This window comes from Taurulus bubalis (genome assembly GCF_910589615.1).
Source record: "Taurulus bubalis genome assembly, chromosome: 4".
Classification (NCBI taxonomy): domain Eukaryota; kingdom Metazoa; phylum Chordata; class Actinopteri; order Perciformes; family Cottidae; genus Taurulus; species Taurulus bubalis.
Genome location: NC_136592.1, coordinates 33,294,744 through 33,322,662, shown reverse-complemented (window position 1 = coordinate 33,322,662; position 27,919 = coordinate 33,294,744). Strand labels below are relative to the sequence as shown.

The window sequence follows — 27,919 nt, the reverse complement described above, 5'->3', positions numbered from 1 at the left end:
ACGTACACACAGTACAGGGGAACGCCTCGGCAGAGGAAGAGGAGTCGTCATTTGTACCAGAGTCCACTGAGGGATTCCTCCGGCCTCATGTTGAAGCCATTTGACCTGCGGGGGCTGAGGTCAGAGGACACACGATTGAGGACATTAACAGGATGATGCGACTTAGAGAACGACACCGTTCCTTTCTTTCTTTGAATCAAGGTTTAGACGCGTGTGGTTGCTGCTCGGCTTCTTCCACCCTGAAAACTAAATGATGGGTCTCACAGCTTTTGTTCCAAAAATAGCAAAGATTAAGCCGGAGTCGATGTTTAGGTCTCTCTTTTGGGACGGCAGCTCTGTTAATCATCCAGAGCTCAGTGTCGGTCCTGAAGACCGAAGTCCTCCAATCTGAAAGGGGAGATTAGTTTTGACGGCCAGGTACAAAAAAATAAAATAAATGCACATAAAAAATAAAGGCTGTCCTGCTGGTATTTATTTATTTATCAACTATTTTGAGGCCAAAGATAATTAAAGTACAATACAGTTATTTTGGAGCTAATGCTGCGAGCTACTATGATTGGAGGCGAGATTAATGTTGCTGTTCCTCATGATTACCAACTAGCTGTAGTTTGTGCCTTCTTGCCCCCATTTTGGTGTTGATACCGTCCAGTTCTACAACCCAGTCGAGGGAAACCGCTACACGTGGGTACCGCTGTAGTTTGACCCCGCATGTCATCACAATGTGAGCCTGTATGCTGATGATGAACACGGCCCCCAACAGCTCATACAAACTGGACCACAACAACTCAAATCCATGAACTCAAAGATCTTTTAGTTTGGTTTCTAAAGCTCGTCCAAGAGGCAAAAGCTGCTCAGGCGTAACGTCTCGGCTGCTCGTCTACCTGCTCTTGCTGGTGGGCAGCTGTCGACTGGGCCTCCTCATGGACTGGCTGGGCTGCACCTTCATGGAGGCGCGTGGCGAGGAGCGAGCAAACTGCTCCGGCGGCAGAGGCTTCTTGGGAATCTTCTTGACCAGTCGGCTCACCCACTTCTGCTGCTCCTCCTGGGACACGGCCAGCAGCAGCAGGTTCTTGGCCGAGGACACGTCGTAGTTCACTGGTGGCAGAAGAGGAAACGGGTTAGACTGACTAGCTAAAAATCGGCATTGCGGTGAAATTCCCAATTTTCTTCACACCCCGAGCAGCGCCCAGAGACGCTGCTGTGCGACGCGGCCCACCTTTGCACGGAGCGATGATCTCCTCCTTCTTGTCCATGTGGTCCTTGTGGCACTTGATGTGGCAGCGCCGGCACTCCAGGGCGGGCGGCGGCTTGAACATGTTCCACAGCGGCTTGGTGCACGCCTCACAGTTGGTGGGGAAGTGGTAGAGCGTGGGGATGAACTCGTGGCCCTTGTGGCAGATGTAGCTGGACTTCTCTCCGGCCGGCAGCGGCTCCACAGGAAACTCTGGCTCCTTTTTGCACTCGCCTTCATTGGCGTAAAGAATCTGGGCGGTCGATAAGAGAACGAGGAGGATGAGCATTTCTTTGAAACCCAACAGATAGCACACATTGGCTACCTGGACATTCAAGACATCAGAGTTCACATTAAAATGACAAAGCCAACGAACAGCTGCGAGGCGGACCTGGAATATCCTGGGAATCTCTTTGGCGTCGGCGCGGTACACGTCCGTTTGAGTGACGGGCCTCACGTGGAAGAGTTTGCTGTGTGGAGAGAAATAGAAACATCCCGTTATCGCAAACAAATGCTCCTTACAGAAAATAAACCACACCGGCAGGAGACCCGGGTCGTATCCGGGTGTTCGACTCACTCGATATCGAGCACCATGTAGGGGATGGACTGCTCTTTGTCTTGCTCGTTGTTGTAGAAGAGGATCTTCTTGCTGCTCACCACAACGTACTACAGTGAGAGAGCACGTGTTAGAGGTTACGTTCAGTTGAAGAAGTACTTCTCCATGCAGCTTTTTCCTCTCTCTCTGTACCTTTTTCTCCCATCCAAACTTCTTGGTGTTGTTTCTTACAGGGAGGGAGAGCCAGCCCTCCAGTCTGATTTCTGGGAGAGAAAGACAGAAACAGACGAGGCTCCAGTGAGCAACACGCCGATAATCTGTGAGGTTTCACTCGAGTGAAGCCAACATTGATCCCACTCCTTTAGCTGTGCATCTCTATAAAGTGGAATACGATCCCCTGCTCTAGTACAAGGTCGAACCAACTGCTTTAAACAAACAAAACTATTTATTCAATGAAAGTGAATTTTCTGAAAACACAACTTTAAATGTGGTGTACAGCGTGTAGTCGTCAAAATGTAAAGATAAACTGATATTTTTCAGCCACCAATATAAAATATTTTAGAATTATAAATCCTCATGCACCGTACAATTTGGGTTCTAACGGTTCCTATATGCATGGCGGACCGCCGCGGTACAGGGGTTCAATATTCAGTGCACACAGCATGTCAACGGATGCACGTCATGCAGAACCAATTCCACTGTACGCCGCTAGCAGACGGCTGCTGATATCAGCAAAACAAGCGCGCCCGTCTGCCTCTGACACTTCCGTCTGTTCAGGATGAAGACAAATACGTCTGTCTTTCCTCCACTGTACCGAACTCACTCCGAACCGTGAACCTAAACCCGGTACGAACAGAGCTGTGGCTTCAGTGGACCGCTACGCCCTTACGTCACCTTTCTGTTTACATCACCCGGTGGTGGAGCGCTCACCTCCGTATGCGTCGTCGGTATCGAACTCCGGCCCGCTGCTGACGCTGGCAGAATCCATCGACTGAACACTGAGCGACTGCAGAAGGTTCCTCAGCTGCTCGATGTCGCTGTCCTTGCTGTCGAGGGCCATCTGCAGCTCAATGCGCATCTGGCTCTCATCAGACAGTTGCTGCAAATCAAGAGCAACAGTCAAATGCACCGAAGGCGCAGGACAGACAGGTCCAGCCTATAGAAACCGCCACTGTTCCACTGACCGCCTGCATCTCGTTGATCTCCCGCTGGTATTTGATGATGCTGCTGTTGAGCTTTTCTTTCTCCGACCTCAGCTCCAACTGCAGCTTCCTGTTCTCCTTCTCCTTCCGCCGCATGTCGGTGTCGTTACCGCGGCGACTGCTTGCGCCCCGCAGCTCCTTCCTGTTCATGATCTCCGCCAGCTTGTTGACGGCCTGAGGACGAACACGAGTGGAGACAAGTCGTGCTTCAGCGCGTTTTAAGAGTTGTCGAGTTTGGGAAAGTTTCAGGATCTGAGTGTATGCGAGCGAGTAAGAAGGAAGCGCATGATGAGCGCATGATGAGCGCATGATGAGAGCATGATGAGCGCATGATGGGAGCATGATGAGTGCATGATGGGCGTATGATGAGTGCATGATGGGAGCATGATGGGAGCATGATGGGAGCATGATGAGCGTATGATGAGCGCATGATGAGTGCATGATGGGAGCATGATGAGCGCATGATGGGAGCATGATGGGAGCATGATGGGAGCATGATGAGTGCATGATGGGAGCATGATGGGAGCATGATGAGTGCATGATGGGAGCATGATGGGAGCATGATGAGCGCATGATGGGAGCATGAAGGGAGCATGATGGGAGCATGATGGGAGCATGATGGGAGCATGAAGGGAGCATGATGAGCGCATGATGAGAGCATGATGAGCGCATGATGAGCGCATGATGAGCGCATGATGGGAGCATGATGAGTGCATGATGGGCGCATGATTGGAGCATGATGGGCGCATGATGGGAGCATGATGGGAGCATGATGGGAGCATGATGAGTGCATGATGAGTGCATGATGGGCGCATGATGAGAGCATGATGGGTGCATGATGGGAGCATGATGGGCGCATGGTGAGTGCATGATGAGTGCATGATGGGCGCATGATGGGCGCATGATGAGTGTATGATGGGAGCATGATGAGTGCATGATGGGAGCATGATGAGAGCATGATGGGAGCATGATGGGAGCATGATGAGTGCATGATGGGAGCATGATGAGTGCATGATGGGAGCATGATGAGTGCATGATGGGCGCATGATGAGTGCATGGTGAGTGCATGATGGGCGCATGATGAGTGCATGATGAGTGCATGATGGGAGCATGATGAGTGCATGATGGGAGCATGATGGGAGCATGGTGAGTGCATGATGGGAGCATGATGGGAGCATGATGAGTGCATGATGGGAGCATGGTAAGGTGAACAGCAGACTCACCTGTGTTTTCAGCGTCCTCTCCGACTGCAGCTGCTTCTCAAAGGCCTGCTTCATCTGGCTGATCTGCTGCTCCCAATCCTTTGACTTTTCTGATTCTGGAAAAAAAAAATATATATATAAATGTCAACTATGACAGTATTTTTGCTTCTTAAAAATGTTTAAGTAATATAAACATTTCAATTACCTTCTATTTCCTCCTTCAGTTTGTTGTTCAGCTCCTCCTTCTCATTGGCTAGGTTGGCGACGTCACTGGTCAGGGTCCTGTTGGCTTCCTCCAGCTGCAAGGTTCAGAAAGCATGACCCGGTTACCAAAGACAAGCTTGTGAGCGGTTTCATGTCGGAACTATTTTCTTTCTTCAGAACTACACCTCACCAACCGTATCACTGAGCAGACGCTAGCGTTCATCTATCCTCCACACTGCTAGCTCGCCTAGCACCACCGCGCTAGCTAACGTTACAGCTCACCCGAGGAGGACGGCATTAATGTTTTACAGCTCGGCTTCAGCCAATCAGCTTGTAGCTCCGTCACTGAGAGCTAAACACTCGACAAAGTCAGACTGTTTGTGTCCTGGCTCCTCATTGGTGGAATGAGCTCCCCTTTGACATCAGGACATCAGGAAGTCTCTACATTTTCCGTCGCAAACTAAAACACATCTTTTTCGACTATACCTTGAATAAGGAAGGTAGCGCCGTAGTAGCACTTAAATGTCTCTTACTGATAGCACTTTGTAGTTTAACTTTATTGAAATTGTACTTTCTTGAATTAACAGAATTAACACTTTATTGTTATACATCATGTTGTATTACTTCAGTAACGAGGCAAGCTATCCTCCTTTTCGAACATCTGTAAAAAGTAGATTGAATATATCCGCAGTGACTCACCGAGCCGATGGTGATGTCCTTCTCCGACAGCTCCTGGCGATGGCGGGCCATCATCTCCTTCAGCTCCAGCTCCTTCATGATCTTCTCCTTCTCCAGGTCCGAGTACTGCTCCTCGGCGATGGAGCGCGCCAGCTGCTCCGAGTCGGCCTTCGTCAGCGTGATCTCGAGCTGAGCGGCCAGAGAATCCCTGAAGCAAAGTGGACGAGTGTTAGTGACAAACGAGCGTCTCGTTCAGAGAAGCAGATTAACGGGCACCGCCAGAATAACACCAGTATTCCGTCTATAGTAATTTAACTATTAAAGTGGATAAAAACATCTTTAAGCAGCCAAACCACCTCTCCTCCTGCAGCTCCTGCAGAGACTGCTGCGTGTCTTTGTACAGTTTGTTCCTGTCCTCGCACTCCTCCTTCAGCTCACGGACCTGGGTCTTGTACAGCGTCTGGGAAAACACATTGTGATGCAACACTTCAATAAGCATCGCATTAGCTACTGAAACAGAAAGGGATATTCTTCTGGTGGCACATTACAGCCCACAGACTCAGCGTGCAAGATGCAGAACCGTGACGGGTTTTGTCGTTTCACATCCGCGTCTGTAATTAAAAAGACTCACAGAGAAATACTGCTCGGCTTCCAACTGGTCCTGGAGCTCCTTCATTTGCCCGTCTGTGTCCTGTCTTTCTCTGCAGTAAAAAAACACAAACAATCCATTACTCATCATCCTCTTCGTGTCAGAACATGAATTTCCGAGGCAAAAGGTACACCGACTTGCGCAGCTCCTGGTTCTGTTTCTCCAGGCTGCGTTTGATGTCCAGCAGGTGATTCGCTTCCTGCTTCAGCTGCTTCTCGGAGGTCCTCAAGGAATTGAGCTGCTGGTTCTGGGCCTTCAGGTCGTTCTGGGTCAGGTTGCGCTTCTGGGTCTCCTGCTCGATCTTCAGCGTCAGGTTCTTCACCTGAGGGATGGAGCACAAGTGTTTCACTACTACGACGCGCCATTACACAGGCTGCTTCTGCGGGTAGCATTTCATATGTAAACAACAGTCTCCCCGCAGTACGGAAGATAAACGCTCGCTGACCTCCTCGGTTAGCCGGTCCTTGTGTCTGCGCAGCTCATCTAGTTTCTGCAGGGCCTGTTTGTAGTCGCAGTCCATCATGCTGCTGTGCTTCTCCAGATCCAGGATTCGGTTCTCCAGCCTGAGCTTGGCCGCCCGTTCCTCCGCCAGCTTCTGATCCATCTCTGGATGAGAGACGTTTCCCCACATGTTAAAGTCATGTTCAATCAATAGCGGCGCGTGTGTAGAAATGATAATAAATGCTAATTTAAGTTCCAATAGAATTAGTTAAAAATAGAGCTAAGATAACATAAGAAAAGTCTTTACCCTTCATGGACTCCGACTTGGCGCCCTCGATGGTTACTTTGATCTTGCTCTTGTCTGCCAGCAGCGCCCTGGTGGCCTTGTGAGCGGCCTCCTCCTGCTCCAGCTCCTGCTGCAGCACCTTTAGCTTGTAGGTCAAATCAATCTCCTTGTTGCTCTTCTCCTGCACAAAGAAAAAACCGATGAAGGACGATGAAGGCCTACGAGCAAAACTCGGCCGGCACCCGATGCCACTCGCCGCACCAGCTCAACTTCATACAGCTCAAAAGAGGAGCGCTGAACTAAAAGGGATATTTTTTTGTACTCGGGTTGAAAGACGTCCTTCAGACGTCAGACGTCCCATTCTGACAGAACTGAAGCCGTTTTCTATGTTCTCTACAACGCCAGCAAGCCTCCTTTGATAAAAACAGACATGTTACCCTGCAGAACACAAGGGCTGCTCTGCTGCCGGCTCAAATCAGATCGTTTGTGTTATTGTGTGATTTTGGTGTTAAGAGTCAGTTAACAAGTCACTCAATAACAGACAAACTAACCGCTTAAGGCAGCGGTAGACCAACAACTCCTGTGTTCTGCGAGGTAAAAATGTATGTTTTTGTCAATAGGTGGCTTTATAGAGCATAAATGCATGAAAAAAAGCTTCAGTTTAGCGTCGTAAACTACCGTCTGAAAGGCGAAAATATTCTAAATATATAAACATGTTGTCCGCCCTCTACTCTAGAAGATACACTGACGATGGATAAGCAGCTCACACAACCCCGCAAAACATCCAAACTATTCCTTTAACATAATCTGAAATGACTAATTAAAGCACTGAGTGATTACACGGCCTCACTAACTAACATCCGTATATTCCACAAGCAATGCTCTTCACTGAAGCCCTTTAAGCTTCAGGATCAATATGCCCTTTGAATTATTTAGTCAACCAATAGACCTCACCAGCTGATCCGCATAAGTACTTGGAAGATTACAATTCTATTAAGACGCTGGCCATTAAATGTAATCAGCAGCTTGTTTGCAATTGTCGGTTGTACAATAATCTCTAAAGAATAAGGCTATTAAACCAGTTATGGACCAGCCTCTTAAATGGGTTAGCAGAGTATTTATCCGCCCTGCATTGTGACGCTCCACTGCAGCGAACCAGGAGAAGAAACACTGGAACAAAAGCTTTAATAGATAAAGTCAATGTTTAATACTGGTGACATTAACAGAGTCCTCTGAGGTGAATCATTCCGTTTGTTTCATCTTGAGAGTTCCAGACTATCAAATGAAGCACCAGGTATTCATATTACGTTACATGTGCTGCAAGAAAGCATCCCAAACACTAAACATGTTTACAAGCCACTGAAGAGCACGGCCCATAAGAGGCAAGATAGAATAACACAAAAAAATGAGGATTTTCCGGCCTTACCTTCTCCAGGTCGTTGTGTTTTTCCTGAAGCTGCCTCTTCTCGGCCTCAGTTTTGGACAGAGTGTGTCTCTGCTGACGGGCCTCCTCCTCCAGGCCGGAGATGCGTCCTGCAAGACGCAAACCGAGCGTTCTTCAGGGAAAAGGTTTCACGAAGGAAGTCAAAGATACCTCAAAACATGCATGTAACTGCTAACCAAACCCTTCCTCTGTCATTATGGGTATGCTACACTGATCTGAGGCCAGCAGGACCGGGGCACCAGCGAGTAGGTATGACCTCGGCAGATAAAAGCTTTCATATGACAGTTTAAATGGCCCTCGTTCGGCCCTAATCAGACTGAGGTTACATTATTAACGTACATTAGGCTACGTCTGCTCCCGCCGCGCTCTGACTCGGCTGCAATGGAGACACTCTTTATTCAGAGAGGAGAGCTGGCATTTCATGTTGTGGACTCTACACTGAGGTCTGCAAACATCAGATGGATTAATGGCTCTGCAGAGCAGCTCCAGACAAACCGGGCTTGATAAAAGCTCTTCTCAAGCCCCCACCCACCCACGCACAGAGGCAGTGACGCCGTCGTTTTCTGAAGGGATTCAGACCACAGTGACGCTGCAGTGCAAACTCCTCATCAATGCCCGAAAAGCTGTTGGTGCAGCCGGCTGTATTTGTGCGTCACCTTTTCTCCGGCCCACCTAGCTGCCCTTGTAGATCTGCCGCTTAAGGCAGACAGTAAGTGACTCATTTTTATCCAATTCGTGTCATAGAATTTCCATCTCAGCGAGAAAAGAAAAGGTTACAACACCTCAAACAACCACACTACAAAACATCCAAACTATCCCTTTAAAACCAGAACACCATAGTTTACAGCCTGGAAGACGTGTGTGTGTGTGTGTGTGTGTGTGTGTGTGTGTGTGTGTGTGTGTGTGTGTGTGTGTGTGTGTGTGTGTGTGTGTGTTCTACCCACCCATCAGGTCGCTGATGGTCTCCGAGCCCTGGCTGTGCTCCCTCCTCTCCGCCTCCAGTGCGGCCTGGAAGCTGATGCCCTCCTTCTCCAGGCTCAGCTTGCTGCGCTCCAGCAGGCAGCATTTGTCCTGCAGCTCGCGCAAGTTGGCCTCCAGCTGCTGCAGCTGCTTGCTGCTCTCCGTCTGGGTTTTACGGAGCCTCGTCGCCGCCTCCGACTCGGCCCGCAGCAACGTGTTGGCTTCTTCTAGCTGAATTGGGGGGAAGATTCATCAAAAACGGTTTCATTGGGGAGCGCAACATGCATGTCCTGCTCCATGTGAACTTTCTATCAAGCACTTTTAATAAACTGTTTAGAACTTCCTGTTTAGAGGCATTTCAGGAAGAAAGAAAAGGTCAATATGATGGTTTTCATTCCATAATGATATCAGTTTTGTAAAATGTATTGCAACTCTGAATAAATACATGCATGTCTTACGTTTTCAAATATAAATAATTAGTTTGACCTCAGCGCCCACAGACTAAACGTAACGGACAGTAAAGTGACGGACCTGTTTCTGCAGGTGAAGGTTCGTTTCATTGGAAATGTGTGAACTCTGGTTTCTCCTCTTCATGTCGTCCAGCTGGTCTCGAAGGCTGATGACTGCACAAGAACACAGAGACAGTCATCACGGGGGAATCCCTCCCTCTCCAGCGGTTCACCTCTCAAAGGCTAGGATGTACATGACAGACTATGACAGCAATAATCCTTCTTCACGGTGACGGTTTTGGGAGGGCAAAGCAAGAAAGAAGGCTTCGGGACTTGTGTTCCTCTGGTTTCTGTCCCGTCTAAGAAGTCCATCTGACCAGGTGATGGCAGCAATGTCCACGTTATGCAAACTTCCATCAAAACTCTTTTCTACTTCAAATGAAAAGCATGCCAATGCATTGAGTAAAGAGGCTATATATAAATTGCTCATTACATATCAACTGTGATTTTTTAAATATAATCACTCGGCTCCAAAAACAAAAGCCTTTTTCCTTCTTAAATGGGATCCCCAAGCAACTTAAAGGGGTCTCAAAATGGTCTTAAAATAATCTCATTATGCAACAAGATCATTCATTCATCGCGTCACATTAGGGATGCATGTTGGGAACAACGTGCGCCTGTGTGTGTGTGTGTGTGTGTGTGCGCCTGTGTGTGTGTGTGTGTGTGTGTGTGTGTGTGTGTGTGTGCCTGTGTGTGTGTGTGTTTGTGTGTGTGTGTGTACCTGTGTGTGTGTGTGTGTGTGTGTGTGTGTGTGTGTGTGTGTGCCTGTGTGTGTGTGTGTGTCCCGTCACCTTCGTTCTCGAGGCAGCGCTTCCGGTCGGCCTCGCTCTCGGCCTTGCGGTTGCTCTCCAGGCTCTTGTGCTGCAGCAGAGCTTTCTCCCTCTCCAGCTGCCTCAGGGTCGACTCCAGGTTCTTCCTGCCGCTCACCTGAAAGCAAACGTTCAAACGCTTTGCTGCTCGTGTCCCACAGGGGGGGGTTTCACGGCGACAGGGGCTCCGATCCCGTCAAGACATTTTAAGGATGATATTAGAATCCCAGCCACTCCTGGCGGTTCAACGAGTGAGAAATCATTACTTATGACTTGAATACATTTTTTTGGGGAGAGGCCATAAAAAACAGGTGAAAAAGAAACGATCCCGAGGGGGGAACCGGGTCGTTGCACCAGCAAATTAAAGGAGGAAAGAGCCCAAAACACACGAGTGAGGTGCCTTGACTGCAAGGGAGTACTTACCTCTTCCTCAAGCTCTTTGGAGATTTTGTCCAGACGGCTGGTGGCAGCTCTGCAAAAAAACAACAACATTTGCATAAGCTCTGACTTGATGAGTCACTGTGAGCGATGCGAAGAAGACGGCCACCATTGGCCTTGAAGCGTTTCCACGGCGGCTGTACCTGTGTTTGTGCTCCAGGTCGCCTTTGACCTGCTTCTCATTGTTCAGCTGCACCTCCAGGTGACGCAGTTTCTTCTGCAGCGCCGCCGACTGGAGGGAAAGACAAACACACGATCACGCGCGTCCTTGCAACGCGTCTAGTGCTCAAGTTCAAGAGCCGTTTACAACCTTTACCCCCGACACGCTCAGGAATGCGTGCACCTTTAAACCTGCATTGAGTCAAACTTTCGGCCACAAGCTGTCGAACACAAAAGTGACATATTGTCAGCTTTTAAGTTGAGTAGTATTCAGTTATTCATTTACAAATCTACCAAATACAGAACGAGCATTTGTTTGAACTGGATGAACGAGAATCTTTTGGTTTCGTTTTGTTGTTCGGTAGATCTCTGGCTCTCGTGTTGTAAAACCCTTCATGCTCACCAGCTCGTTGTAGTTTGGTGCTGGCCGGCTGTGCAAAGTGGTTAAAAATAAGTTCAGACTTTGAACACAAAACAATGTGCTGAAAGATGCTATAACGCCCCATACAGATGAGGAGAAGACCAGAACTGGGACATAATTCTCTGCTTGCTCGTTGCATTGACTGATGACGACAGCCAAAACACTTAATATTCAGCATATGGGCCAAACTAAAAAGATCAAATTACACGTCAAATACATTTTTCCCCAAAGATGGTTTCTGTTTTATGTCGTTCTTCTTGCGCTGATTATGCTCAAAGTGATCATTTTAATTCGTTACTTGATGGTGGAGCGATGCCATGCTGTGATTGGTCAGAGACCTGGACGCCTTTTTCATAACCGCGATTGTCTGTTTCAAACACATACTGTAAAGCCCTTTATACGCAGCTTATGGTTCATTCGGTCACTGTCTGTGTCGCTAGCTAGCTTAGCGATACGTCCACTGACTTCATACCGTGTCGTGGAAATGGGCGGGGCTTCTATGACTATGGCTCTAACCAATGTGACGGCAGGCGCCGTATCCGGGAGATCTGGAGGAAGTGGAGTATGCTGCCCGTCTCAATATTTATCCTGTGGTTTATCTCTGCGAGCGACTGATGTCCATGTTTGTAGCGTGTTTGAACGTGGAGAAGCTCTTTCAAACTTCCTAAGATGAAAGGTTTCTAGAACACTGACGTTTTGCAATTTTGCTTTGCAGAGCTCAAAAGCTTTCAAGAATTACTTGAAAGTGTCTAGTCCCGTACATCAAATCATCATTGTCTTCCTCGTAACTGGTAGTTGATTGATAAGGCTGCTGAAGTTAGCACCAAGAGATTAGCTTTAAGGGTCAGCCACTTCCACCAAAAGCTGCTTAAGTATTTATGTGTGACTAAGAGCACTGAAATGCTAATAATAAGTACAAATAAATCATGGGAAATCCCTTTTTCCATCATAATCCTGGATGTCTGACAGCATGAAGCCGGATTGATCAACAGGTCTGTGTGGTCGTGTAAACTGACGCCTGGAAGATTAATTTCCTGGCAGTTGTGGCGTGTGGAAGTGAACGAACTCACCTCTCCTTTCGAATTGTCGTGAGTCACCAAGACATTGTTGGAAGCATTTAACAACCTGAGGAGGGAAACGGTCAGAAAATCAACACAAAAGTCAAGACGGCAGCCAAGAAGACATCAGTGCTGAGAACTCCTGAAGTCACAGAGATATTGCCAGAAGAATGAAGAACAGATTGACTCACTGGTCTTCTTTGAAGTAGGTGAAGCCAACAAAGGGCAGCTGGTTTCCGACATAGGCCTTAGGAGTGGGGAACGTTTCCACATCGCCCTTGTCATCTTCGATCTCGTCGAAATTGCTGGTGTCAATGTCACTGCTCAGCTCTGGGACCACAGGGGCGACCGCTGAGGACAGAGAGAGAGGAAGAAAGAAAGAAAGAAAGGAAAGACAAGTGTGAATTGCTGTAAAAAAGGAAGCGCTGTGTAAACTAACTGTACTTGGTGAACCGCGCTGATACTGACTGTCTCTGATGGTGTCGAAGGTCCACTGGTCGTTCTTGAAGAAAGGGTGCCGCATGATTTCCTCCACGCCGTTTCTGCCCAATCGCACCTCCCTCAAAACAAAGAGAGTGAATGAGTCGCTGCAGCAGAGACTAGATGTGCCTTTTGTTTTCATCATGACCCGTTGATCCAGACTCTTCCCCCGAGTGTCATTACACACAGACATCGACTTCTGTTTGGCCGAAAGCATCACAAAACCATTGGTGGAAATATGACAGAGTCAAAGGAATTAAAGTGATCATTTTACTAGAAAAAAGCTCAATAATATACACGGGAAAAACCCCGGCCAAGGATCACATCCCCTCGCTCTGCCAGGTTGGATCTACCGCGTCACGCCACAGACGACGCCGCTTGCCTCATTGTGCCTGATCAAATTATAGAATTAAATTATAGAATTAAATTGCAATTAGATTCTGCAATAAGGGAATACTTAATATGGTGAATCCCCATATTATCAAAAACATCTGGACTCTGAAGACACGTTGCCGTGAATTGGGCTTATTCAGAAAGAAAACATTGATTTGAGTTTTATTTAGTCGTAGATTTATGATTGTATTTACCACTTTTACATTTTTTTCCTTGTAAATTTACGAATTGAGAGTTTTTCTTGGAATAGAATCCCTCCTTTTTTTTGCCCGACAATGGCCCTAAAACCCCGTCATATAAACTCAGGTGTGCCGTGTGTCCCTCCTGGCGTCCTCACAGTCATTTACAGATGAGACTGTCAATACCTGTCGGTCAGGAAGGCACAGATGATATTCTTGGCATCTTTGGAGATCTCCACATCGTCGGGGAAGTTGAGGGTGTTCTTGTGGTCCATGATCTTGCTGTAGGTTCCCACCAGAGAGTCGGCGTAGAACGGCGTGTCACCTAACCGCAAATTCAGCAAGTTAGCTGTCAGTATTCAGAGTCGTTTCTCGTACGGAGATGCTTCCTACATGCAACACTTCTCCACTACTTGTCTTTTGCAAAATCACTGACTTCGTTAAATGCTCACTGACCAACAAGCATCTCGAAGATGAAGACCCCTACGGACCACCAGTCACACTCTCTCCCATAATACCCGTCTCCTCCCTGGGACTTCAGCACCTCCGGAGAGATGTAGTCTGGGGTCCCGACAGCCGTGTCACAGTGCACCATGCCGGTCTGCAACATGACATGTTGAGACGCGTAATGAGAAAAATACAATACTTCTGTGTGACTGAGTAACCATCCAGGCCGGTATCTCAAACTACTGGAACTCGAGGCAACTCACCGCGTTCATCTTCATGCACGTCCCGAAGTCGGCCAGCTTGAGGTGTCCGAGTCGGTCCAGCAGCATGTTGTCGGGCTTCACGTCCCGGTGGATGAAGCCCATGGAGTGGATGGCGTCCAGGGCCATCACCACCTCCGCCGTGTAGAACTTGGCCCACTTCTCCGGCACGTCGTAGGTGCTGGTGAGGTTGACCAGGTCGCCTCCCGGCATGTACTCCATCACCATGTAGAGGTAGTGCTCGTCTTGGAAGGCACAGCACAACTGAGTGGACCCAAAGGCACACGCTCTCGTTACTAGCTCATCTTTAGACTTTGATCAGAAGCCGAGCAGGGAATTAAAAGGTCATACCTGCACAACCCAGGGGCTGTTGGCGAAGGCCATGATGTCCCTCTCTTCCCAGAAGAAGGCGGAGTCCGAGCGCTTGATCATCTCGAACTTGCTCAGCACCTTCATGGCGTAAACCTTCTGAGAGGCTTTGTGCCGGACCTGAATGGCGGCGAGACCCGGTTATTCAGAGGTGGGGAAAGTAACAGAACTTCAGATTCTTCGGGCTCCAACATTTTGGCCAGCAAAAGTACATGTTGAGAGTGGAATGCTCACAAATGTTCTCAAAGGCTTTGACGAGTGAAAGAGTAATTTATCAAACAATGTTGTAGCTGCATTGCTGTTGTGTGTAAGAAACCCATGGCAGAGAGCTTGAATCACCCCACAGAACCCGTCAGGGACAGCTTAAAAAAAAAGGAAAACCAGTACTCACTAGTTGTACTTCACCAAAGGCCCCTCGACCGATGACTTTAACTCTGTCAAAGTCTTCAGACTTCGTCTGGAGGTCTCGAGTCTGTCTTATGACTGCCTCATCTGAGGATAAAGAGAATAAAGAAATCCCGTTAATAATTAATAATTGTTGTGAATTTACCACGAAAAAAGGCAAAACGTCCTCCACCTCTTTCTTTCTCTCTCTCGTTCTCTCTGTCACACAAAAAAAGACTTACGCCTGTTTAAGAAGGCCTCAATGTTTTTGTTCTTGCGTAGTGAGGGGTAGTCCAAGTCCAAGACCAGGGCGTTGATGGAGTCCTGCACACGGAAAGGTAGAACAATCAATTATCAGTCATGACGATGATGTATTTAGAAATGTAAAGAAACCCCAGCTGCTCTTCCTTCGTCCTTCAAGTCCGAACACGTTCTCTGTGGGTTGATCACAAAAGCTCACGTCATCGTCCAAGTCACCGCGTTGCGATCAAAACATAACAGAGACTCGGAGAACAAGAAGTGTCGTCTCCATAGTGTGAAAATATTTACTGTTAAGATTCTAATCCGTTCGCCGAATGCTGGACATCACGGAATAACAGAGAACATCTGAACTAGAGAGGACATGTGTCATTCCTCATGTGTCATAGTTAACTGACTACCATGCTGAAAATGTTAAATAAATAGTTCCAGACTCTTATTTATAAAAACATGAAGCGACTAGTAACTGGCAGACCCCTTCTACCCAATAAAGGCAGTGGATTGCAGCACCGATGGGCTTCACACAGCAGCATTACTGGCCACTGACTGCATTTCCAAAAAGAGTTTATTTTCCGTGTGTTTTCCAACAGCTTGGCCCTCAGCGCTTTCGTTCGACTTTGACGGACCGGGTCCATAAACAGCGACTGCAGGCAAAGACAAAACGGTTTTGACTGTGTGTGTCTCGAGGATTAAAACCTGCAGAGGCAGGATGACTCATTTTTATTTTTCCATCGGCAACAGCCTACTTAATCCTGTCGGTGATATTCATCCGACACAGAGCTTTCGGTGACCAAACCGTCTCCGTAAGGGGGAGGACTTTAGAGTCGCCACTCTCTCGGTACTCAACGTTCTCATTTGCTCTTTCCACATATTTCTGCCAGAACGCAACGAGAAATCGTCTCATAGGTCATGACCAGAGTGCAGGAAACAACACGCCAGCCGATTCCAGCATTATTTACCGGAGAGCAAAAAGAATGCGGGATATGTCGGAGCTGAACATTTGTTGCTATGGTGACTGAAATTGAGGCTGTAAAAAAAAAAGAAGTGAACTTTGGGCAAAAGCTTTAGTTAGTGTACATTTAATGTGTCCACTTGGAGACGTAAGACAAGCCTTAAGAAGGGAAACACCTGTATTAACCCCATCGTCTCGGAGCCTTTTTTACAGCTTTTTCAGAAATGAGGAAGTGAGTTTTAAAAAACTGAAATGCTTCTAGATCGTCACCCTCAGGTCCGATATAATACATTTAAATGGCTAAAGTACTGTAAACTCGTGTGAGAAGAGAAACGATGGACTACATTTAAAAAAAAAGATCGTTATATTTTCAGAATTACGTAATTCCGTAGCTCCTCAACATGACTGATGACACGCGCTGACGGAGACGGTCATTTGAAGTACACAACGGTCATGGTGTGAGCAAGATTCAGGTTTTCTTGAATTTCTGAACTGAAAAACATGATTTTTGGAGTAGAAAGCTGTCATTGCTTGTGTTTATTGTGATTATTATTGCAGGATGCTGCAGGATTTGGATGCTTTAGGTCTTAATCTTTCTAAAGAGGTGCAGTATTACTCTGTGGCATGATGGGAAGGCACCGAAAATACAATTAAACTCACTGACCAATCAAGGCTTTTCCATGACAAACGTTTGCTCTTAATCAACTTAAATTTAAAAAAGGTAACTTTTGGCTGATGCCAATATTCGCATTAAGTATCACATTATGACACCTAAATACTGAGAAAGTTGAAGATATAAAATGAACTGAACAATAAATAATATTCTTAAATGATGGTGATTAAAAGCATTGAAGATGACGTTGTAGAAGCACGGTGTCAGCGAACGGCCAATTAGCGTTAGCTTGCTAACTTCGTTAATGCTAGCTTGCTAACGTCGTTAACGCTAGCTTGCTTAAACAAATTTAAAAATAAATTAGTTAGTTAGCTTTAATTTCTTTTTCGAACTGATTGGCGTTAAAAAGACACGTCTGAAGGTTTATTTCTTTTCAAACGCTATGCTAATCATTTAGCAAACAATATCACGACTGATGTGTTTCTGACTTCGTATCAAGAGTGACTTGAGGCTGAGACTAGACCGAAGCGCAGCCGCAGCATGTCGACTATTTATGTAATCCGTCATTTCATGATAGTTTGACCCGGGGCCGACGTAGGGAAGCCATCAAATGAGCGAACGACAGGCCGAAGCAAACTCCTAATCGCGCAGTGTGTTACAATAAGGAAGTCGTCTATCAACTTTTGTCAGCTACACATTCCTGAACGGTCAGTGAGGAGCCGCTCGGACCGAGCCGACCATTAGAACGGAGAACACAAGAACCCCGCGGTCTCAACTGGTTTATTTCAACCCCCTCCTCCTCTCGTTGTCCCACCATCGCAGTGCTCAGACAGGATGGCCCGATCCGTTTCATGTCCCTCACGTCCTCTCTGCGCTCATTTCTCTTGCACCGTTCTCCCGTTCTCCTTTGACCTTCTTCTTATCTGCCCGCCTCCATCGCTCTCCGCTCGGCTGCAGGCGGCGAGCTGCACACTCTTGTTTCGTCATCTCAACTTTCACTTCCCCATTAAAGGACTGACCTCACGCAAAAAAAACTACTATTTAAGGGAGAGGGAAAAAAATAAATACACTCGCCAGGGGGGTTTGCCGATTGCACGTACACGGGAGCGCACAAGGATCTCCCCGCAGCAATACAGGAAGCGATCCACCCCACCCCAGGGCTGCTGATAAGTTCACTGTCATGAAGCCAGTCTCAGTGTGCAAGTCATTTCCTCTGAGGCAGCACTCTCCGCTAACAGTGCTCTGCAGTCGGCCAAAAAAAAAAAAAAAGAATATTTCGCACAAGCATGGCAGCTGCAGGTGTGCGTGCGCATGTGTGCAATGCAGTACATCTAGATGTTGTATGCGTTTAGATACACACATTTGGTTTGCCTAAACAGCTAAAGCGATATCTAAAGACCAAACATCCAACGCTCGTGGGAAAGCCGGTGGGATGTTTCCAGATAAAGGACGATGTACTCCAGATGCAGAAAAGGTCTGTCTGTCACTGACGGGCAACTCCAAATGTGCTGTGAAAGCCTGAAGAAGGCTGTGGCACACTAATAGTTGCCCAATAACTGTGCACACACAGATATTCGATGAGGAGGATGCAATGAGTGGAGCGATCAGGCAGGGAGTAAATAAACTCCCTGCAGGAGGCTCTGTGGATGTAACGGGCCAACGGAGGAGTCCACGTGTTTTGATGGCTGAGATCAACGGAGGAGCAAAGAAGTTGTTGAGTTTGAGGAGCTGCAAGGTGGAGTAAAGCAGAACCATGGCAGCCGGAGATGTGATGATAAGTCTGAGGTATTTTGCCGGTAGCCACAGACTTGATGACCGAAGTTGGAGAAGTGATAGTTGAGAGGTTGGCTCATCGGTGGCCACTGGCTACTTGTCCAGGGAGGAGGAGGTAGCAGTGGAGAGCAGGAGAAGTGACGGTGACAGGCAGGTGATCGAAGCAGGACAGTTGAGAGGCTGTCCAGGCAGTACCATGGGCAGGGGTATCCAGGAGGGGGCCGGCTAGCTCGTCAGTAGCCGCCGGCTAGCGGGAGACTGCTAGCTAGCAAGCTAGTTGTCCGTAGCAGTGGAGAGCAGGTGCAACAGGTAGACAAACAAATTTGAGTCGAAGCATTTGCAGTAGAATTAAAAACAGAGAAGAATGGCTGTTTTATGGTGATTAAAACGTAACTACACCGTTAAAAAAAATATAACTAAAAAGTATGTAAATGGTATAAAAATCAAACAAAAACTGTGCCAGACGGCGCCACGTCCCCATGCGACCGAGTAACAACAAGTAAACCAAAAACTGTGTGAGACGCGTGTGTTTAATGAGCGTACGACTGGATGGATGAGACCTGGATTACACACGAGGAGGGTGAGAGTTTGTCCAGGGATGTTTGTATTTAGTTTAGTAACTTGCGATGCAAACCGCAGCAGCCTGAGGCCCTGGTGATCAGACAGGAGCGCGTTTTAGCAGCCTGGGAGAGACAAGCATTTTGCACACTGATTTCTTTGCAGTGGCGCCCTAAATGCCTCGAGTTATTTTTACTCGGTACAGATAAATATGCAGAACAAACAGCAGTTTCTGAATCAATTTACATCGTAATGTAACTATTAGGCAACGTGCAGTTCGTTAGCACTCATTTAGTAGTTGCAGAGCAACATAAAAAAAATAAGAGGCAGACATCCGTGAGATGCACGTATCGCTAGTCGCTCAGGCATCCTAACATTGACAAACAATAAATACTTCACAATTATCTGCAGGGCCGAGATGATGACGTGAACAACGCTCCTTCAAAGCAAATAGGGATCAAGTGTCACTGAATAGTTCAGAGGTCTCAAGTGCTCTGAGAGGAAAAAGGTCCTTCGCTCGCCACGGAGATCCATTCATAAATCAACCTGCTGTGAAGATGTAAGATCCCAAACAGAGCAACCAAGCCACAAGGAGGTTTAGGAACGCTCTACTCAGTCTCACGGATTTCCAACTTTGGACATGAAAACATAAAGATGACGAGCGCCGTCCGCGGACTGTTTGCAACGGAGGCGTGCAAAGTAAACAGTGTGTTGCAAACGCTTGGATGTGAACCAAACACTCCCAATCTGCAAACTGGACCTCGGTGACAGAGCCTTCCCTTCTCTGGCGATTCTACATCTCTCCGTTGAACGAGAGGAATCCAGTGCTGAGGAGGAGCCGGTGGCTCTGCGGTGAAGTAGTGAAACGAAGTTAGTGTGTCTTTCCCCCCAACCTGCACTTCTACCTTGAGTTTTGGAGCCGCCACAAGAGAAATGGCTGCACGCCGCTCTTCCAATTCGTATCCATTAGCGTTACTGTAAAAAAAAAAGAAAAATGCCAACTTGACTCTGGGCGACATTTCTCAGCTACTCAGCTGAAGCTGCTTTTTATAAATGTGAAATAACTGACGAGTGTCTGGGGATGCGTCTAATGCATCGGACATATCTGGACCCGTTCCAGAAAAGAAAAGAAAAAAATCACAGATCCGGGCCTCCGCGTCCACAGTGATGTCGGACAAAGACTCGAAACGATGACAAAACCCACGACGTCGGGTCGGCGCCAGACGTGCAGGACGTACAGTAACGTCCGCCAGAGCCGATAGGCAGCGTCACCCGACCAGCTGGACTTATCAGCAGGAGTTTCTACGTATCTCTTATTAGAAAGCGCTTCAGCATTTTATCTCTGCCACGCCGTAATCCAGCCAATGGGTTACGGCTGGTTGCTTAGCAACTCCTGTAAAATACAAAGAGTTGAAACCGGTTGAGGCTACAGAGAAGCAGCAGGCAGGAGCTTTATGAGAGCCCTGCTTTTTTTGGGGGGGGGGGGCGGTGGGGGGGCACATTCTATTCTTTTCCCATTTTTATTTACTCAACCTGCTGTTGACATTACGGAGCACTCGCTCTCTCCCCTCAGCCTGCTTCCACTCTTTAATCACTCTATAAAAAAAAAGGCCGAGTGGATCCACCGGTCAGGAATGTGATGATGTTAACCTGAAAGGAGCTGAACACAGAGAGGAATAACCCCCCAACCGTTCAAGGCCTCTCTCTCTCTCCCTCTCTCTCTCTCTCTCTCTCTCCCCCTCTCTCTCCCCCTCTCTCTCCCCCTCTCCCTCCCCTTTGGTACCCGTCTCGTCACTCGGGCATGTGGAACAGAAAAACCGAGCAGCGCCGCTCTGGGCTTTAAAAGGATCGGGCAGAGAGTTAGTGTTTTGATTGAATTCCGTCCGTTTTAAAAATAGTCGGTCGGGGGGTGAGCGGTGGGCCGGGCCGAGCGAGGGGACCGTGCCAGGCAGGGCCCGTAAACTCTGAGGAGGGACGCCGCGGCAGGAATCCTGCTGGGGCCTCGCAAATAGCAGCGCTAATGCCTCCGCGGGGAGCAGCGAGGGTACGTCTTACTCTCGGGTCTGACAGATTTCTGTCCCATGCTCCTGTGCCCCGAGCGCCTTTAGCACCCACGCTTTATCATAAAGTACACGGAGGAATGTGCCTGGAAAATTTAAAAAAGCAACACACAGCAAAGGGAGGAAGAGGGGGGTTCCAACTGCAAACCAAGATTATCGTTAGACACGTATACAACCTTAGATTTTTGCGATACCGGCTACAACTTAAATATAAATATTTGATTACTGTTTAATCCAGTGGGGCCCCACCTGGGAGATCAATCCGTGAGGTCAAGAGATGACGAAATAGATAAGAATAGAATCTTTGCTATTTACTTGCAAGGTACTGGATACGTTCACCCTTTCATTCTCAAAGGAACCGATCTAATAAGGTCTTTTTTTTCTTCTTCCTTTGCTCTTGAACTTGAACATAATTCATGTCAATATGAAGGACACCGCCTGTGATAAGGGGCCACAGGTAAAGACTGCCGGGGCTGGATGGATCCACCATTTATTTTATCAACAACTAGCAAAAACTGCCCATTGAGAGTTCCCAGGGCCCATGATGACGTCTTAAAACGTCTCATTAACTCCAAACCCAAAGACATTTCTGTTTATTGTCACACAAGAGCAAGAAATGAAAATATTCACTCGAGAAGCTGGAACTAGTGAATTGTTGCTTAAAAGACTTCCATCCTTCTTTGTTTATCTTAGTTTTCCCGCCATTAAATACATGAAGTGGACCAACTTGCAAATAAAAAAAGCCAGTAACATCGGGATCTTGCCAGCAGGTCGGATTTCAAATGAAGGTTGTAGTTTCAACCCTCGATTAGTATCGGCTCAAGCTACTTGAACTAACTGCAGCTTCAACACGAAAACAGAACTGGGCTGAGGCTCTCCAACACACCAACACACCCACACACCAACACACACACACACACACACACACACACACACACACACACACACACACACACACACACCAACACACAGGTATTGTTGCTGCATTGTGTGCAAACAGCGGCAACGAAGCTGGTTGCACACAATGCAGCTCGCATGTTGTTAAGATCGAGTGAATAACGTGTGTGAAAATTAGTGCAATAAAAAAACAATAAAAGTGTGTCCACGAGAACCAAAGCCCGCTCTGCATATGTGTGTGTGTTTGTATAGCGTGTAGGCGGTGTGTGTTTCACCAGCAGGTTGTGATGGACTGATAACGCTGCGGCTGCAGATGGATGGGTTATGTGTTGCGCGTGGGATACTCCTGTTCTCGTCTCTGCTCACACACCCTCGCTTAAAAGTAAAAGAAAATACAGTCAGAGTCAGGCGTCAAACTCTTTACCGCTCACACAACTGGGGTCGGGGTGTAAAGGCCCATCAAAAGAAAAATCTTCCATCAGTGCAGTGGTATCTAAAAACGCTGTTTTTTATCTTTTTGCATTCTCAAGCTGCGTTGTTTTTGAACGCATAGCTGTGTGCATTGCCCCCCCACCCTCCCAGCCACGGTCCTTATGTCTAGACGAAGGAGATCCGCCAGATTAAGACAAATCTCTGGCTGTATACGTTTCCTTTCACATGGGAACCGTATACAAACTGTAAACACCTCGAGACGCCTCATTGCAGCTCTGCTCTCTAGTCCAAACGCCAGACTACGAGAAGAGATTCTACAGCCGTTCATTTAAAGGTTCATCATACAACCAGGACGAGGTAGCACAGTCGTAGGGATGATGATGATGATGATGATGATGATGATACGTTGAGGCACTATTTTAGTGCTTAAACTTCAATTTAAGCACTAAACCATTCAATCCTAGAGGTTTTGTTCTTCCCCATTGTTTGCATTCCTTCTCACATCCCTGAGAGGTGGATCTTGGCCCGTCTTCTTCCATTTGTCCAAGGTATTATATAATGTGCTGTCAAGTATGTGTATATTTATCTATGTGTGCTTTAGACTTTGATTTTTGCTCGGCTTATAAAGAAAGTAATGTTTTACAGCAGGCTAGGGGGGATCATTTTACCTTGTAAAGCTAAATAACGAGACTCCAGATCTACCACAAACACATTACTTTTGAAGTTATTTCGAGATAACGTACCTGCCAGGAAGACAATTTTAACAGGCAATAGCCGTCTGATTTATCACAGCAGCTGGGAAATCCACAACAATCCAAACCGTTCAATACAAGTGCAGCCGGCAGCTTTGAGAGACAGAGTTAAGCACCGTTTCTATGCTATGCTAGGCTAAGCGCCGGCTGGCTTGAGCTTTATAGTCACTGAGCACACACATGCGATATCAAGCTTTTATCTTGAAACTCTGCAAGAAATCAAACAAGTGTAGCACCCAAAATGTCAAACTGTCCCTTGAAGAACCTCAACTTTAAAACAACTTTGTACACAGGCAGTCAGTACGTGGAATAGGGGTGTTTGTAGTTCAGACTAAGCCCACCGACACAAAGCGTACCATAGATACTCAGAAGAAATCTCGTGGGCCATCTATGTCTTTAGTAAACCAGGGATCAGGGGAAACCCTGACAAAGCTACACAGCTGTGACCACCAAAGAAGACCAGACGATGCCTAGCTGAAGTGAAGTGTGACATTTTAAGACGCCGAGGGCCCGCACACCCGAAAGACGACGGGGTCTTCTCCACTGGACTGGAGCAAAAAACTAAAAAAGACTGCGGAGAGGCTCTCACCAGAGGAGGTGTGGAGCAGAGAGACTGGCTTGTTTTGCAGAGAAGAGAAAAAAGAAAAGAAAAAAAAAGACAGAAAAAATTGGCCGGGCCACCGTCCCCAGTGCCTTATAAGGCAGTGTTTCTATCCAGCTAGCACATTGAAGCTGGGACTGCTGCTGCTGCTGCCTAAGAGCAGCTCCACTGCAGACACTCAGGGTTGACTATCAGGGTAAAGACCATCTGTCATGACACACAGGGGGCTATCCTTACCTCCCTACAAGAGTACACAAGAAAGGAAGAAGTTCCAGTGTGGAGAGGGGAGGGTGGAGAGGGCGATAAGAGAAGGCTGAGAAAAAGGGGAGACGGGAGATGCTGGATTAGAAGAAGGGTGGTCAGCAGTAGGTGGGAAATGAGCAGACAACGTAGGGAGTGAATAACCAACGTTATATGCCAAACCAAACGAGTGTGTTACTATTAGATGTCATGGTCACCTAACGCTGTGCAAGGATCACACTGAAATGAATGGGAAAGAGACGCCCAGGGACTGGGGCCCACCCCAAAAAAAAAAAAACGCGATCTGGAAGACATCAGGCCAGACTCTTCGCTATCCGCATCCCGTATCGCACGGCTTGAGTGCCGTGCACAAAGTTATCTGGCAGTGCCAGGTCTGCAGCTGCATCAAAAGGCTCTGGCGTTTCGGAGCTACAGTTAAAATACCTGCAGTGTGTTTAACAAGCCCGAGGGAGGGAGGGAGGGGGCTGAGCCGCAGGCTGAGAGGGAGCAGCACAGCCAGAGGAAAATAGGAGATAAGGCTGGAAAAGTGAAAGGGGAAAAGTGCAGTCATTCGAAAGGGGACTTTGAGCCCCATATAAAGCCGCCGACTTGTTTACCCAGTGAGGTCATTTCCTTCAGGACAGCAGTAGAGGCGACTCGCGTGACTCAAATCGAGCGTCCGTGGTCGTTTAGTTTTCTCTCTTTTATCTCGAGAAATGCCGTCTCTTTTGTCGCTCTCGGTCCAGCTAAGTCCGGCACTCCAGTCAGCGGTGGCGTGCTGCCAAAATATGATCACCCCGGTTTGCACAAGAGGGAAGGTTGACTTTGGGTTACGTTTGATCGAATGCTGATCGAGGCCGCGATAGTGACCGACAGTGTACATGACCAAGGCGTATGGCGCCGTTGAAGCATCATATATGTGCAAAGCTTCAATGGAAGCAGGTGAGATGTGAGGGTTCATTAAGAAGATACTGTTCATCCCAGCTTATTTAAGGGTCAGATTGCTTTACAGGAAGGTCACCGAGTTTACTCGACAGATGCTGCAGATTCCTCACCGTCAGCTTTCCGTATCCTCAGGGCAGTCCGCCCACTGCTCCCCGTCGAGCCCCAAATACATCCGACATCCAGTCCACTGACGAGCACAAACCCTGCATTAATTGGCGAGTTCCTTTTACGAAGCTGTTATTTAAGGAACTGTGTAATAGTCAGCAAAGCAGCCTCCTCTTCTGGTGTTTTTCTTGCTGTTGCTAAGCCACACTAGCAGCGGGATGTGTGATTCATTATTTACCGAATATGAGCCTGTGAGCAATTATTAAGGAACTTAAAGTATGCATGTTCTTATTCCACCTGCAAAAAAATAAACAAAATAAAAAGGACATTTCTGAGCCCTCGGTGCTTGTGTGTTTGAGTCAGCGGGCGTTTGAATCCCACCACGAGCAGCAAAACTTCTTGATCCCTGCCACGGCTGTGAGGTGGCTAAAAATGGAAACCTGCAGCCGCTCTCCCTCTCCTACGCACGCTGCCCACTCAACTTTTGTCTCGAAACACTCAACGCCTCTATCTCTCCGGGCTCGCGTGCAGGAAGTAAACACACCGCCGGTGTTCAAGCCAGTATTCTGCTAAATGTTTTCCAAGGAAGAAGTGGGGGACGGACCAGGAGGGCCTGGAGTCGCGGTGGAGGGGGAACAGGGGGGGGTTTGGTACAAGGGGGGCCGGCGGGAGCCCGAGCTAGATGGGGCCCATTGAAAGGGTGATGCTTTTTAAGATAGACCCCGACAGCGTGTTTGCCCTCTGTCAGATCCAGTTAGGGGGCCAGGAATTCAAACGCCGACAAACATAAAGACGGGTGTAACTTTACAGCTAAAGCAGTTCCTGTGACACCGTGCTGGCACCGATTTTAGAGGCGATGGTTTAAAAACGGTGTCCTTGGGCATCCCTCAAAAAGGGGTACACCACTCGTGATACTCTGGAGGGGGGTTAAGAAGCACAAGTTAAGTCTTTCCACTGCAAAGCATATTTCGCCAAATAATGTAACTTTGTTCTCCAAAAAGAAAGCTCATACTCCTGCTGTTTGGAAACAACCTCCCATTGCCTCCGTATCTGGCGGGACACGTGCCGGGACCGGATCCTCTCAGCAGAGGAAATATCAAACACCGAAATCTCATCACCTATCTGGAAGTCCTGGTCCTGGTCCATCCACAGCAAGACTGGTCCAATCAAACATCAAATGCTCAACCGTGACACATGCTGTATAACACAGAGGTGAATCAATCCTACAAGTGTAAACACAGCGGCATGAGTTGCTCACCAACTGCAAACAGCAGTGGAAACGCACCGGGTCACGTCCCCAGTGATGAGATGTGGGAAGCAGGACAGGAATACATTGAAGTGGAATCAGCATGCTTCACAACGCGCTCCATGCAAATGTGAATCAGTATTCACTTCAGCAACACACGGGCTTTAGTAGAAACATAGAGATGGAACATCGGGACCATTTACTCAGGGACAGTGTACGGGTTTTAGTTTCTATCAATTGATAATGACAAAGGTAGCGAGTCCTGTTTTTTGGGGAGGGATTTGGGATGATTTAAACAATTCAGCCTTAACAGTGTCATACTGGTTTCAAGGGGGAAATAAACACTTTTAGATGCAAGAGTTTGGCAAATTCAAAGCAAAAAGAGAAGTGGGTGGACAGCATCTCTCTAACCGCCCATCAGACCAGAATAGGGGTCTGGTGGGACAAAGCTGCAGCCCAGAAGGGGAGTTTGAACCCGGAAACATTGGGACATTCTCCATTGGTTAATCCTAATCCGCAGACACGCTTCACAGCCCCCCAACGGCACTGTCTGCACTCAAGTCTTAAGTATTAATCAGGCCAATTTACAGTGCAACCGCCATGATGCTTATATTTGTGCAGATCTTTCCCATTTTTATTTTTCATACAAATTAAATATGAAATAACAGAAAAGCGTATTATGGCAAGGTTTCTCATTTCAGGACCCTATTTTAAAAAGTGTGCAATTTCATGGCTCTACAAATAATAAAAGAGGACATGCAGCCAAGTTAACGATGCTAACACGAGCAGGTCACACGTCGGGTCAAAAATGAGGAAAGCGAGTGAAAACACATCGTGTCAACAGCCAACGACGTCACCCAGGTGTATGCACGCGCGTGCGTGCGTGCGCGCGTGTGTCTACTAGGCGTGTATCCCCACTTGACTTACCAGCAAACTTTCCAGGTTTATGGCAGACCGCGGCTCTCGGATCATGTCCTCCAGCTTCTTCAGCCGGGCTTCCATCCTCTTCTCCGCGCCGAGCGACATGGCTGCAGGGCTGCTTCTCGATTTAAAACAACAACCAAAAAAAGTTGCGTGAAACGTAAAGCGCTTTTCCAACTTTGTGCGTGTTTTACATGGGTTTTAGTGGGGCTGTGTGTGCAGGCCGTGGGCCTTCGCGTAGCAGCCTCGGGGCTCTCAGCACCACCCGAATCGCTTCCACCAGGAATACTGTGCAACAATGAAGAGAGAAATATCCCCCTAAAAAAAAAAAAAAAAAAAAAAAAAAAAAAAAAAGCAGACTCGCCGCGTTCCCAAAAAAGAAAAAGAAAAGTGTCCGCGGCGCGCGGGTCGTCCTCCTCCCGGTGAGCTAGCTGGTAGTCGGTCGGCTAACGGCGGAGCTTCAGTGAATCACCTCCCGTTGAGTGAACGATGCATTTTCTTCTTCTTCCCCCAACAAGTAAAGTTTGAATGTGGAGACTCCAGCAACAGGCAGCAGGGCGTTTCTCTGCCCCTCTCCTCCCCTTCCCTTCAGGGGCTTTTCTTCTTCTTCGTCTTCTCCTCCGGGGGGCTTCGGGCCGCGGGGCTCGCTCACGGGACTCGCTCTTTGGGAGTGAACTCCGCTTCGTTTCCCCCCATGCGACAAAGCCCGGAGCCCTCAGCGCCGCCACGAGCCCAGAATAATGTCCGCTCTCCCGCGCTGAATCTTTAATAAGCAGACGCTCTCTTCCTGGACTTCTTCTCGCATTT

At 47.7% G+C, this 27,919-nt stretch overlaps 1 protein-coding gene across 1 annotated transcript; it reads right to left on the bottom strand.

Moving 5' to 3' along the window:
* Window positions 1–47: 47 nt before the first annotated feature.
* rock2a (rho-associated, coiled-coil containing protein kinase 2a) lies at window positions 48–27,238 on the bottom strand (the record flags this gene model as incomplete). Its single annotated transcript, XM_079217569.1, has 32 exons — window positions 27,119–27,238; window positions 15,002–15,083; window positions 14,767–14,867; window positions 14,358–14,495; window positions 14,010–14,270; window positions 13,756–13,900; window positions 13,486–13,624; window positions 12,716–12,807; window positions 12,439–12,598; window positions 12,260–12,314; window positions 10,753–10,841; window positions 10,595–10,643; window positions 10,154–10,289; window positions 9,385–9,476; window positions 8,838–9,084; window positions 7,876–7,982; window positions 6,471–6,630; window positions 6,168–6,328; window positions 5,860–6,044; window positions 5,705–5,774; window positions 5,430–5,533; window positions 5,095–5,281; window positions 4,397–4,490; window positions 4,213–4,307; window positions 2,972–3,163; window positions 2,718–2,886; window positions 1,980–2,050; window positions 1,809–1,897; window positions 1,623–1,701; window positions 1,217–1,484; window positions 882–1,095; window positions 48–114 (listed from the first exon to the last, which is right to left on the bottom strand). Exons 1-32 carry the CDS (start codon window positions 27,215–27,217, stop codon window positions 48–50), a joined length of 4,197 nt encoding a protein of 1,398 aa, XP_079073695.1. The 5' UTR covers window positions 27,218–27,238.
* Window positions 27,239–27,919: the final 681 nt, after the last annotated feature.